Source organism: Nuphar pumila, chromosome 3, assembly GCF_984573655.1.
Source record: "Nuphar pumila chromosome 3, dmNupPumi1.hap1.1, whole genome shotgun sequence".
Taxonomy (NCBI): Eukaryota; Viridiplantae; Streptophyta; class Magnoliopsida; order Nymphaeales; family Nymphaeaceae; genus Nuphar; species Nuphar pumila.
In genome coordinates, this window is record NC_143251.1 from 121,071,809 (window position 1) to 121,085,365 (window position 13,557).

General features: G+C 37.8%; 1 protein-coding gene across 1 annotated transcript; it reads right to left on the reverse strand.

The window, feature by feature from the left end:
• Positions 1–4,207: 4,207 nt before the first annotated feature.
• On the reverse strand, positions 4,208–8,770 carry LOC149843512 (small ribosomal subunit protein uS12). Its single transcript, XM_090001857.1, has 4 exons — positions 8,675–8,770; positions 4,926–5,081; positions 4,615–4,741; positions 4,208–4,537 (listed from the first exon to the last, which is right to left on the reverse strand). Exons 1-4 carry the CDS (start codon positions 8,677–8,679, stop codon positions 4,397–4,399), a joined length of 429 nt encoding a protein of 142 aa, XP_089857983.1. The 5' UTR covers positions 8,680–8,770; the 3' UTR covers positions 4,208–4,396.
• Between the last annotated feature and the right edge of the window lie 4,787 nt (positions 8,771–13,557).

Sequence of the window (13,557 nt, forward strand, 5' to 3'; positions counted from 1 at the left end):
AAGCTACCATCCCATGATTGATTTTTCTTTTTGAAAGACAAGCTGGGTTTAATCTGACCCCCACCAGTTACACAACGTATCATTGGGTTTTGAACTTGCAACGTCCCAACACATGGTGACGTGCACTAACAGCTCCTACCAAACAAGCCGAGCCCTTGTTGGTTACCATCCCATGATTGTTGTGTCCAATAACTAGGTAAAAATCCCTAAGGGGGTTGACATAATAGGAGGGGGCCTTGACTGGTAGCAGGATGTTACGGTTTCATTTCTTCGGACATCAGCACCCCCCCTTTTTTTTTGACAGAGAAAGTTGAGGTTAGGCAGACCCCTACCAGTTATACAACCATACCATTTGGGGTTTGAACTTGCAATGTCCCAACACAGGGTGATGTGCCCGTATCATGCCCCTTATGCCGAAGTAAGGCAACTTATCTACAACTGCCTGGCAATTGGTTCAGCTTCTAAACTCATACTCACTAAAAACTTTGACTTGAGTAAGATGTGGTAAAGGTTTGTCTAATCCTATTCTCTGTAGATTAGATTAAACTAAAAATTCTCAAGTTTTTTTATATGAACAGATCAAAGTCTCGGCCTAGAGGGCAAAGTGTGCACCATGGGAGTAGACCGGGGGCGGGGGCTGGGGACAAGGTCTCTACCCCCACCCCATCTCAAAATCCGAACCTCCATCCCTGCACGGGGATGAATTTTAACCTCCACCCCCACCGCCATCCCCGTTTCAAGTCCTCCATCCTTGGTCCAAACAGGGGCAAGGCGGGACCCATTTCCCCTCAGTCTATAGTCATTCCTTGAAGGATTGGGGACGGGTTAAGGCGGGGATTGGGACGGGGGCAGGATGGGAGAAAGCGTAAGTCTATCCACGCCTCCATCCCTGCACGGGATAGATTTTAACCTTCATCCCCGTTTCATGCCTTTCATCCCCGGTCCAAACGGGGCGAGGCGGGGCAGGGCCCCATTGTTCCCCGGTCCACTGCCATCCCTAACCATGAGTTTACACCATCAGGACAGTCGCATGAGTTTACACCATCAGGACAGTCGACCGTAACTACAGCAGGCACAGCTCTGATCCCGAAGGTAGTTTCCCTGTTCCTCATGAAAAAAAAAAAAACTGGGTAAAAAAAATCTCGTCTCGTGCGGGCTGAGCCCATTCACATCAACAGCAGCCTTAATGGTTCATTCAACACACCCGATGATGGCCCATGAACAGGGCTGGGCCCACATTTTGTGAAAAAGCATATTCCCCATGCTTCCAACTATCAACTTTTTTACTAGAGTGCTTTTGATTGCCTAGGATCTAAAGCCCAATCCTTTGATTTCTTGAGGAGGGACCTACCCATGCTGAGGATTGAGGTTTAAGCAACTGCTTTTTGGGGGCAAATCGGTGGTTTTCAAATTAGTACAGTGGTCTTGAAAACCATGGTTTCTTTTATTGAGGTTTCAAATAGTGGTTCCCAGCCCTGCTGTGCAACAAACACTAGATTTCAGAACCGTAAATCTCAGATTTGTTGATTTGTGAACCACCCTCCTAAACAAGTTTAAATATGAGCTACTGAAGAGAATCCATACCGCAAATCAAGTATGTAGCAACCTATGTTACAGGGACACGACCAGACATTTTAGGTCTTTTTTTTTTAAAGACAAGCTGGGGTTAGTCAAACTCCCACCATCAACGTACCACTGGGTTTTGAACCTGCGACGTCCCATCACAAGAAGACGTGCACTGAACTCCTACCAACCACGCGGAGCCCCGCTTTGGTCAGACATACTAAGTCTTGATAATATGGATATTGACTCCTATAGATAGGGATGCAAACAGTTCGAATTAGGGTTGCATGTGGCTGACACCATATCCAATTAATTGGATGTTGGCTAAATGGATTTGAATTAGGATATACCGTATTGAATCCACGTTTTTATGTGTAAGCGGATTCAAATATCCGTCAAATCCAGATATTCATCAAATACAGCAGAAAAAAAATCATATCTGAATCCGATTATAATCTCATATGGTTTTGGCTAGGCAGGTCCAAAGGTATCAGATTTGGCCGGACATTGAATAAAATCCGAGCCACTGACATCCTTGCATACAAATATTATTTTAATAATAGGTTTTAAATTATTTTAAATAATATTTCACTAAAAATGCATTAAAATAAAAAAAATTAGTTTTTTATGGACTAAAAATAAAAAATCCACGACCCCATCCTTTAAAAAAAATTGAATTTACACATCGTATTTGCATCACCCGTCTGCCATAGCCATATCTTTGTGTTTGTGTGAGGTTGCAATGCATGTCCCCAAGTTATTGCATTAAGAGTTGCAACACTTTTTTTGCAATTCTATGCACGCATGTGTGTGTCTTTGTGTGCAGCAAAGTGCAAACCACTTGACAGCCTTATCTAACCGATTTCCTTCTGAAATTTATTGGGCTAAGAATTTCAATTTCCATAGAGCATCAATCTCTCCTGAGCCCCACCACCTGAACAGTAGGTTCCCCTCAATGAAAAGGAAAACTTCCGAATGATTCAAATCGCATAATCTTAAGTGTGAAAAAACACCAGAAGAGAGGATTTGACATAAACTTGTGGAATGAATTAGCCATGATACCCAAGAGAAAGGCATCATGACTCTCTCCTAATGCATCCTAAAAAAATGGACAAGTTGAACCCAGAGGTTATGATCATATTCACACCGAGTATGTGCTTTTCTTGCCATTGGATGTATTTAATAAAACTCGTGATTCAAAAGCAAAGGCATCTTAAAAGACAAAAACTTTGACAGGCCCGGCAAAGGAGGCAATCCGTGAACGTATTTAGACAGCCAATTAATTTCTGGGCTCTTCAAATCCACAGACTGCTACGCAAGAGGTGGAACCGAAGCAAGCAAAGCCTGCGCTTTTGCAGTTATATATATATATATATATATATATATATATATATATATATATATATAGAGAGAGAGAGAGAGAGAGAGAGAGAGAGAGACGCCTTTACAAAGCACCTGAGCCACACATAACACAGAAAAACATCAGAGCATGTAGCAATTTTCTCTGTAAAACACAAAATACAAAAAACGGCTACACATATTTTCTGTGTTTTTGTGTGGTCCAAGTACACAGTAATCGAGCCCAATCACTGTATCAGAGAGAGAGAGAGAGAAAGAGTCCATAGAAAGTGTTTACTAAAATGAGATTTATTGGCATCCCCATGTAAGGGACAAATACAATACCTGTAATTGGGTTAGTGACACTAGCACTGGCCGGATCTGGAGATCACTACTCTCAAACTCTAGAAGATTATTATACTCACTCTGGGTTGAAGCCGACCCCAAATTGGATTGATCCTCTTCCCAGCAGGCATTCCTAACCAAGGGATCTCCTTTGAATCCCACAGGGAGCTAACCCTAACATGATCAATAAAAATTTAAAGAACAGCTTCCCATTTACCCCTTAAGATCAAAGAGGAATGCTTCTTATGTGAGCTGACGAGGCTCTGTGCAAGCATAATTAGGCACGTGCAAATAGGAAAGGTCATTTGGTACCTTACCATCTTAGGGTGTTCACCAAGTCATCAGTAACTTTCTAGGTAGGGTTGAGGAATGAGACAGCCACGTTGCCTTTGATCGGCTCAGCCTGTAAAGAGTTCCTTCGAACTCGTGAAATAAGCTCAGCATACCGAACATGAACAAGCGTTCAGCTGAGCTCGTATAGGCTCGTTAATAAATACCTTTTATATAATAAAGCCACATAGTTGGAGTGTTTGCCTCTGCAAACAATAAATTCAGAGTTCAAACTTACAGCTTTGAAATAATGTATTAATTTCGTAAATGAGCCAATTCGAGCTTGAATCAGTAGATTCAGAGTCCAAATTTTATTGTTTTTAATTTTGAAAGTATTTTTTGTATGCAAGCTAGCTCAAACTTGACTCGTTTGACTGGGGCTCAACATGAGCACTAAGCTTTTGGTTAATTCATTTAGTTTATCAACCTTTTCATAAGCTAACTCGAGTATACCATACTCTTAAATAAAAAACCACCCGTTCACATTTTCTAGATTTTTTTTTGGGTAAATCAGGCCCTGAGATTATGACCTATATGGTCGAGAGAGAGAGAGAGAGAGCATTCCTAGCTCAAGACTAACCTCTTCACAAACTTCCTCCATAAAAAAGGCAAGAATAATTGGTAAGAACAGTAAATAAAAATACTACAAATAGAAAAACCCATTCTAGTAAATTGAATCCTACAAGTAGAAAATTCATCCTTCTGAGAACTCCACTTGAAAAGAAAACATAAGAACAAGAACTGAAAATAACAGCATCTAAGAGCAGTCCTTCAAAATTGAGAAAATAAGTGGAACAAAAGGGATGAGCAGAAGGCACGTTCAGGACCTTGGTTTCTCTTTCTTCTCCTTGAAGAGGGCCAAGAGTGAAACCCCGGATACCTTGACCACCTTGAACCTTACTCCAGGAATATCTCCAACAGCATGTCCCTTCCTTCCAAAACCAGCAATCAAAACTTCATCCTGCAAAGATACAAGAATTAGATTTGGAATATCAAACGCAAGGAGCAGATAACAGAAAATGGAAAGCATCAGCTTACGTTTTCCTCTATGTAATTCAAGCAACCATCATTGGGAACAAAGGCGGCAATCTTCTTCCCGTTCTTAATCAGCTGGACTCTTGCACACTTACGAATAGCAGAGTTAGGCTGCTTTGCCTCTATGCCACTGTGACAACATATTTATTTGTTTCAATATATAGAAAGAAATCAAGAAAAGCACATGCATGCATACACACATAATTGTGACCTACAGGTTACAAAAAAGAAAATAGAGAAAATTCACAATGAAAAATTGTACATGATGGCAACAAACATAACAAATCATTGAAATCAGATATGTGATACCATACATTTTTTCAAGCACAATCCCTTTAGCATGAGAAGAACCTGCAAATGGTTTCTTCCACTCGTTGCCTAGATGGCTTTTCTTGTATGACTTATCTGCCCACTTTTGTCTCCTCCTGTGTGTCTTAAGCTTACGCCCAGCTCCCATACCACGGGTTTTCCTGTCATGCCATGCCAACATTAGCATACAAAGATATGCACAAATAACACATTCAGGCCATTGTTTCAGATATTTACACACTGATATGAGAAAGGGTTGAAAAAATTGGATGCTGTTGAAGGCTCTTATTAGAAATAGAGTAAAAGTTATAAAATAAAAAACAACGGTAACGAGCAACTATACAACTAATGTTAATTAGCAACTAAAGGTCAAGTTTAATTGCTTCTTCAGCTGTTCATTCAGTTAAAGATCAAATGAAACAAGAGGTTAATGGATTGGAAGCATCTCATAACATAGCATGTACATTTGAGATGCTACGCAAAGAGAATCCAATCAAGCTTATAATAAACTAGTCTAAAATCCAGTCAATAGCTTGAGGTGAATTAGCTTAACTTTGTGTGAAAGAGGAAATGTTCACATTGGTTTTAATTGCATATCGCCGAGCCTTCCATTTTATCAGACTACCCATAGTGTCTGCAATTCCCAGTATGATAATAGGAAGAATCCTTTATGTAGCAAGTTCCATTTGAAACCATAAAATGAGGACCACCATCCTTGCTTCTAGAGCAACATTCTCTTTTCTACACAGCAAATGACTTGGTGAATGTATTTTTCAGTTACCAAGTGGCAAAGCTTGGATGAAAACAGCGCTCACAGAAAAGAATAATTTTAGTTTCCCTATGTGATTGAACTATACGAGTAAGAGAAACTCTACTAAAGTAACATTAATGTTCTATGACTAGGACTTAGGCCTGCTTACCAAACATGCACTTATTAGGTAAATCATAGAATATTTTTTGGTCCAACATTAACACCTATAAAACAAAATCACTGCATTATGTCTACATGCTACAACAAACAGTGATCTAAGCCCTACGCCACATAGTCTTAGCTTAGCCCTGTCGACTGGCATCAATATATCAAATTTCTTTTGACATGGTCAATGAGTGTCCATGACTTTACTTATTAGCCTTTTTTATGATCTTCAGTCTTGATCATATTGCGGTTGAAGGGAAAGTTTTATAGGACGACTATTAGACCCGCTTTACTATATGGTACGGAATGTTGGGCTGCCAAGAGACATCATATTCAAAAAATGAGTGTAGCTGAGATGCGGATGCTTAGATGGATGTGTGGAAATACAATAAAAGATAAGATTCGGAACGAAGAGATACGTAAGAAGGTAGGTGTTGCACCCATTGAAAATAAGATGCGAGAGAATCGTTTACGGTGGTTTGGACATATTCGGCGAAGGCCTAATGATGCTCCAGTTAGAAGGTTGGAGAAATGGGAAAATATATTAGTTAAAAGAGGTCGGGGTAGGCCTAGGAAGACTTGGATGGAGATGATAGGAAAGGATATGAATGCTTTGAACCTCACCGAGGACATGGTGTTGGATAGAAATGATTGGAGGAAAAGGATTCATGTGGAAGACCCAAAATGAATTTCTTTTTTGGTTCATATCGCTGACCCCAATTGTTTTGGGATGAAGGCGTAGTTGTTGTTGTAGTCTTGATCATATTGTTATTTATTAGTCTTTTTCTTTGATCTTAAGTTTTCTCATATTGTTACTGTACTGTTTATCTATAGTTTCTCACTAGAAAGAAGTTATTCATGTTTCTTTCGTATGCAATTTGTAATATATGAACTTGGAGCACCATATGCTCGTAAATGTCTAGTATTATCCAATAGAGTACATATATTTTTAATAATGTATAATTCAATATCAAAGTGGGTCTTTATGGTGTGTGGATCTCATGAAATATATTTGTATTATATCCAACTCTCATCTGCCAGGCAACTCTGAACCCAAAAGAATCTTAGTTAGTGGTTTAAGGTGAACAGAGTTGAGCTTGTACAACACAGGCTTAGTTATCAACTCAGATCATGTATAGCCAACTGCATGTACGAATCCTTCCTGCATCTACACTTTACATATGTACACTGAAACTTCATGCACAACCAAATGCTATTCACTTGCATATGTAGGAGGGCAGGTTCAAAGAAATGGATTCGAAGGTTTGAACAAGAAGATTTATCAAATGGCTAAATTCTCCTCTTAAACCAACAATGTTTTTCACTATAAAGAAGAAACAAACTTGTGAAAAAATGTATGACATGATGAGTAAAAGTTACACCACGAACGGCTTCTTGCTGCCTGTCCAACATTAGGGAGAATCTTTGGAACTAAAATACTAAGGTGTTTTTTTTTTCTTTTTCTTGTAGGCACGCTGGGTGGTAACCCCGTGGTATTCAAACTGGGGACCCTTCATGGCTTCATCATAATAGTGAAAGCTAACATCGAACCCCCTTTTAGCAAACTTATTGTTTTCTTGAAATATCATAGACTCAGTGTGTAGTATTGACATCCTTAATTTAAAGGTGCATGATGCAGTTATAAAATCATTTTCCATGTATGCCTTCTGCAATACTAATCGCTATATCAATATGCATATTTGAGCCAGTGTTCCAAAGTTCCAAACCACCAATGGCCTGGAGACAAGAAGGCTTTGAATAGGTAAATATACGGTATCATAAAAAACAGAAAAAAGAAAGTTGAGGTGGTCCCCCATGAAGGCATGAGGACCAAACAGGATATGAAGCAATCCGTGCTTGAACCAACATCATATGACCCGAGGCATCGATTTACCAAGCCGAAACATATTGTAACTAAAAATAAGCATGATAAATAAATCTTTAAATTACAAAAACAACTTTTTTAGGAAGCATGCCTCTTTTAAGTTTTTAACATCTCAAAGAGGCACATGACTCACAAAGCTAAAACTTATCGTGGCTTAAAATAAGCGTTAAAAAAATACTTGAACTTAAAAAGAACCTTTTTAGGATGCGTACACCTTTTAACACCTTAAATGCATCTCTGAGATGGAGGCCACTGTATCTTGCTTCAAATGATACATCAACTCGAATTGGTGCTTTCACAGTTAAGAAGACTACTTTGAACCTCAGCAAATCCTTAACTATTAAAACTTCCACTCTTCAACCAACACGCCCACCAAATGTCACTCAAAAACTAATATATTTTTTAACAACAAAGTATGCAACTTCCCTAACTCCGAGCCATAGAGGTCTCCATTGACCACCTCTTGAACCAATAACGCACTCCTTAAACCCCAGATTCTAGTTCACCACGATAAACCTAATTCGTGACACACCAAATAGTTTCTGCATGTTGGGGTCTCCATAATTTCACAAGCTACGACTAGAAATTGTAAACAAATAAAACACTACCAACCTTAATCAATCCATGATACCAAATCCAATCAAAACCCCAAGTAATCTGGTAAAAATTCCATCCACCAACGAACAAAAACACACAAACACCACCACATATTCTATAATAAACAGCAAAAACTCAAAACTCAAAAAGAAAAAAAAAAAAAAAAAAAGGGAACTCCCTTCTCTATTCATTCTACAAATAACACCAACAACAAACGTAATTTGGGTGCTTTGAAAACTTCAAGAAAAGAGAAACAAATGAGGATATATCGATGAAAAGACATCGTACGGGACCCTTAAGAAACTGAGAGATCCTAAAACGATCCGAACGAGAAGAGCAAAGAAGAGAAGAGTTACCCCATCTTGCTGTTGATCTGTTAGCCGACTCGGCTGCTTCCACAAGATCGGAAAGAGAGAGAAGGGAAGCGAAGGATAAAACCCTCCATAACCCTAAAATCTCAGCCTTTTATAGAAGTTGGTAAAAGACTCGGGCTCTCCCGATTCGGTTTGTTCGTGTCCGGGTCAAGAGCCAGGATTAGCTTGGTAGGTCCGCGGGCAGCAGAGTAGGGGCTGGGCTTTGGTTGGTTGGGTCTTGGGTTTTACTCTCCTAACCTTGGACTGGTGTACCGGGTCCTCGGACTAGATCCATTTGGTTAATTGGTCCACAAGGACATATAACAGTAATAGGGTCAATTTTATCTAGGGCTGTTGTCAACTTGATCGGATCTTCACTTGCACTAAGTGGGTCTGGATCCGATCTGATTTGGAGGTGCCAGTACCGTGTCTGGTTTGACTTGACCTACCGTAGGCACAATCAGGCCTGGGTCCAGATATAGATAACATAAACTGGATCTGATGGAATTTTAGTTTTACAGAGTGGGAGATCTTAATCAAAACTCGGGTTGGATTCGATTCCAGTAAGGAATTCCATAAACTGTATTTGCGTCCATATACTGTTCGGATCCTGTTTGTCCGACTCATATAACTAATCCAACTTTGGTTGCGCAATAACTCAGGAACTATCTAAAATCTAATTTAGGTTGAAATTGAGTGGCACCCGACCCCGCTTGTATTCGTTTACCCACAGAAAATATCTAGGGCACCAATAGGTGTGCACAATGAGCCCATCTAGCTCGGGTTGGACTCGAGCTCGACTAGTTTAAGCTCGGCTTGAATTTTTTCTAGTAGATAAATGAGCTGAGCTTGAGAAAAGCTCATGCTCAATAGACCGTTAAGCTCGGTATACCCCATAGGTTTTAAGAGATTTACTATAGATCTGAACTGTTGGATGTGTTTAGCAAGTTCAATTTAGTGGGAAATGACTTTTGGATCATGTTTTTTTGATGAAAAACATATTTTTATTAGCCAGAAAAAACAATCATTGGAAAAACCTGCATACAGGTCAGATTTCATCGATCCAAAAGCTGGTTCCCACTAAAATAACCTATAGATCACATCTATTGTGTCAGAAGTGAGAAAAAAAAACTTAAAACTATGATTTTGAATGGGCCTAATGAGACTTAACTAAAAAATGGGCTTAAGGAATGCATTTCTCTCTCTCTCTCTCTCTCTCTCTCTATATATATATATATATATATATATATATATATAGAGAGAGAGAGAGAGAGAGAGAGAGAACTGAACATATTAGGCCCACTTTTCTTGTTATGCCCCATTAGGCCCTATAGTTTGAAGTGTTTTGTGACAGATTTGAACTGTTAGATGTGTTTATTATACTCAATTTAGTGGAGATCCACCCTTGGATTATGTTTTTTTGACGAAAAAACATATTTGTATGAGAAAGAAAAAATTGATACCTTCATGGCCATTGATTTTGGATCACCGAAAAAACCTATATACAGGTCTTTCTACTAAACAAAACTATAGATCATGGTGTTAGATGTGAGAAAAAACACAAAAAACTACGATGTTCGAAGGAGCCTAATGGGGCAGAACCAGAGAGTGGGGCAACACCAGCGCATTACCCATATATATATATATATATATATATATATATATATATATATATATATATATATATATATATATATATATATATATATATATATATATATATATATATATGACAAAATCATCAACAAAAGAAGGTCTGGAAATATGGGTAAATTGTTTAGTATTTGAATTAAAGGTAGGGAATTTGAATCCCATCCTCACCTTTGAACTCTCCACTTCTAATGCCAAAGCTTAACGACTCGCCCATATGCGCAAGATTAAAAAGCTTAAGTGAGTTGAGCTCGAGCCGAGCCCGAGCACTACTAGCACCTTGTAATAAAAGCTCCAAAGAAAGGAAAGCAATGAGAACTCGGGTTTAGTAAATGAGGTGATAGAGCCAAGTTTGAAATGTTTAAGATTGGCCCATTCTTGTGGCAAACTTAGTTGAGTTCGAGCTCATAATGAATCCAAGCAAAACAAGATGAGATCGAGCTGGCCAAAAAAAGACAAATTGTTTCTCAGTTGGAAGCAATAGGATTACAAAAAGTACATGATTACAAAGCTTGAAGCAATAAGATTTTAATTTTAAACATATTGTTTTCAACATAAATGCTTCAATAATTTGTTATACATTTTATATGAAATATGATTGTACTGCATTGCAAGAAATCATACATTTTCCAAAATGCCCCACAATTTGTGAAATCCGTTTGGTGTCAACAATCACAAATATCCAACTTCTTAGGACCTTTTTACCCTTCGCGCGAGCCAACATTTTAAAGTCTGTGCAATATATCGGTATGGTGTCCCAACCTCGCAACCTCCCATTAAAAAGTATAATCGCACAACATTTTTACGGACCTCACAAAGTGCACGTAACCAAATTTGTGAACCTCCTATAACTGAAACTTGCGTATGTCGCAAATACCATAAGAAATTCACATATATAATGACATCTACAATATACTATGCAAATCTATTTTAAGTAATTGATCATTAAGATGGTCTCCAAATATGTGGAGACATTTGCATATTAGTGTCGCGAATGCCCTGGACCTTCACACTCTTGCAGATGTTCGCAAATAAGGTAGTACATTCGCGAGATGCCATGTAAATCTCCTTTAAATAAGCAAATGTGTGTAGACATTCACATATTAGTATTGTGAATGTCATCGACCTTTATACTCTTGTCAATGTCCACAAATAAGGTACTACATTTGCATATATATAGTACGATATTCACGAGATGCCAGGTGAATCTCCTTTAAGTAAATGACCCTCTAGAAGATCCACAAATGTATGTAGACATTCACATCTCAGTGTTGCGAAAGTCAGCAAAGCCTGACTGTGAATCTCTCTCTTTAATGAGATATGTAAATATTTGTTGACATGCATAAATTTTTTATATGTGATTTTGCGTACATTCACATGCTTGTTGAATAATATATAAAGTCATTTTTGTTCACTTGTTTTCTTTTCTCTCACCAACTCGAATGTCCTTATTTTCAGCAAATAATGTTGTACATTTGCAAATATTGGTCATTGTTTGCAAAACTTGGTTGTGGAGTTCTCCATTCCTGCAAGTAGGCTACTACAAATATGCACATCATTTTCCCATTTTATTGCTGTAAAAGTCATGAATGTTCTTATCTTTCGCAAATAATGTTGTACATTCACAAATATTGGTTATTATTCATAAATTTTTGTTGTAAAGTTTCCTATCCCCTCAAATAGGTCACCAATTTTGCAAATATGTAACATTCAAATTTACATATTGTTCAAAAATTCAGCTGTAACATTAAAATTTACATGTAACATTCAATAAATACACAATTCAACTATGATATTCAACTTTACACGTTTGGGAATTCACCTATAACATTCAAATTTATATGTTGTAACATTCATCAGATGCACAATTCACCTGTAACATTCAAATTTACATGTTGCTCAGGAATTCACCCGTAACATTCAAATTTACATTAAGTAATATTCAACAAATATACAATTCAGTTATAGCTTAAAGTTGTAACATTCATTAAAGTATTGAAATTTACAAATATACATTCAAGTTGTAACATTCATAAACAGAGAAATTCAATTACAACAAAAGTATTTAAATGTAAACTTATAGTTATTATGTTATTAAATACAAAATCAATTACAACTTCATTTACAATTATTTACAAAACATTGTTTAGTTTATTATAATGATTTACAAAAAAATCGAAAACAAAAGCCATGGTTATGGATGCATCAAGCATGCTCGTAGCTCCTCGATGACCTTATCCTTGTTAGCGATAATGTCAACTTTAGTATATATAATAGACTCCTTTGCTTGAAGCAACTCTTTCAGCATGTGGTTTTTAACCAGTGCAAGAGTTAACTCTACATCCGCTCTACTTGCAGTCCTTCTATGCTTCAGACTCCTTACCCCAAGTTCCTCCTCTTCCTCAATCACCATCTTTGTGGAGGTACTGCTTACAAATCAAAGGTTATCAGTAGCTACATCCTCATCCTCACAAGCACGTACCATGAATGGCAAGTTGATGTCTTCATCGCCTTCGCATTAGTCTTTAAGTTCGAAGAGAAACATCATGGGGCAATCCTTCATTGTGCCTAAAATGGCTTTGCTAACTGCGTGAGGGTGATGAGGTGGTTGTTAAACAAACCCAAACTGCTAGACCACGTGACTCACCATTTGGCATTCAACTTTATTCATGTTGTACAACCAAATGTCCCAACTAGTGATGTCTTTTGCCTATATAACCATATTTAGATTCTCTTACTCCTCCTCTGCGACTTCGTAGGAGCACCACTTTATCTACAAACCAAAGTTTTATTCATGGTTAGTCATATATTGCATTGTTTATAAAAACTATAATAAATTATTTCAATAATACTTACATGTGCTATAATCAACTCACATAACGATACAACGTAATGGGCACAATGAAAGAATAAATACTTCTAACAACACCAACATGCAGGAGATATTATTTCTTTCATACTTCACTACTGAAACTTGTATATAGGTGTGCAAGTGTGGTTTCTCCCCATGTGTATTCATTGACGTGATCCAAGTCTTGCAACAGTTAAATGTATGAATTGTGGATCGAATTCTCACCAATGTCGATGAATACACACTTGCTAAAGAAGTACAACAAGAATATTGTCACTTTCTTGTTCGCCCTATAACCGCTCCCTCTAACATATAACAACTTTCCTTTTATTCTCTTCGCCCTGCTGGAATCATAGTGCTTTCTCAACCATGATAACTTGAGCAT

Excerpts from the sequence above, each read along its gene's own strand:
- LOC149843512 (XM_090001857.1), bottom strand. Across the intron at positions 4,742-4,925 it reads GGGATTGTGCTTGAAAAAAT|TGGCATAGAGGCAAAGCAGC; the intron begins GTATGGTATCAC and ends ATGTTGTCACAG. Across the intron at positions 4,538-4,614 it reads TGAATTACATAGAGGAAAAC|GATGAAGTTTTGATTGCTGG; the intron begins GTAAGCTGATGC and ends GTATCTTTGCAG.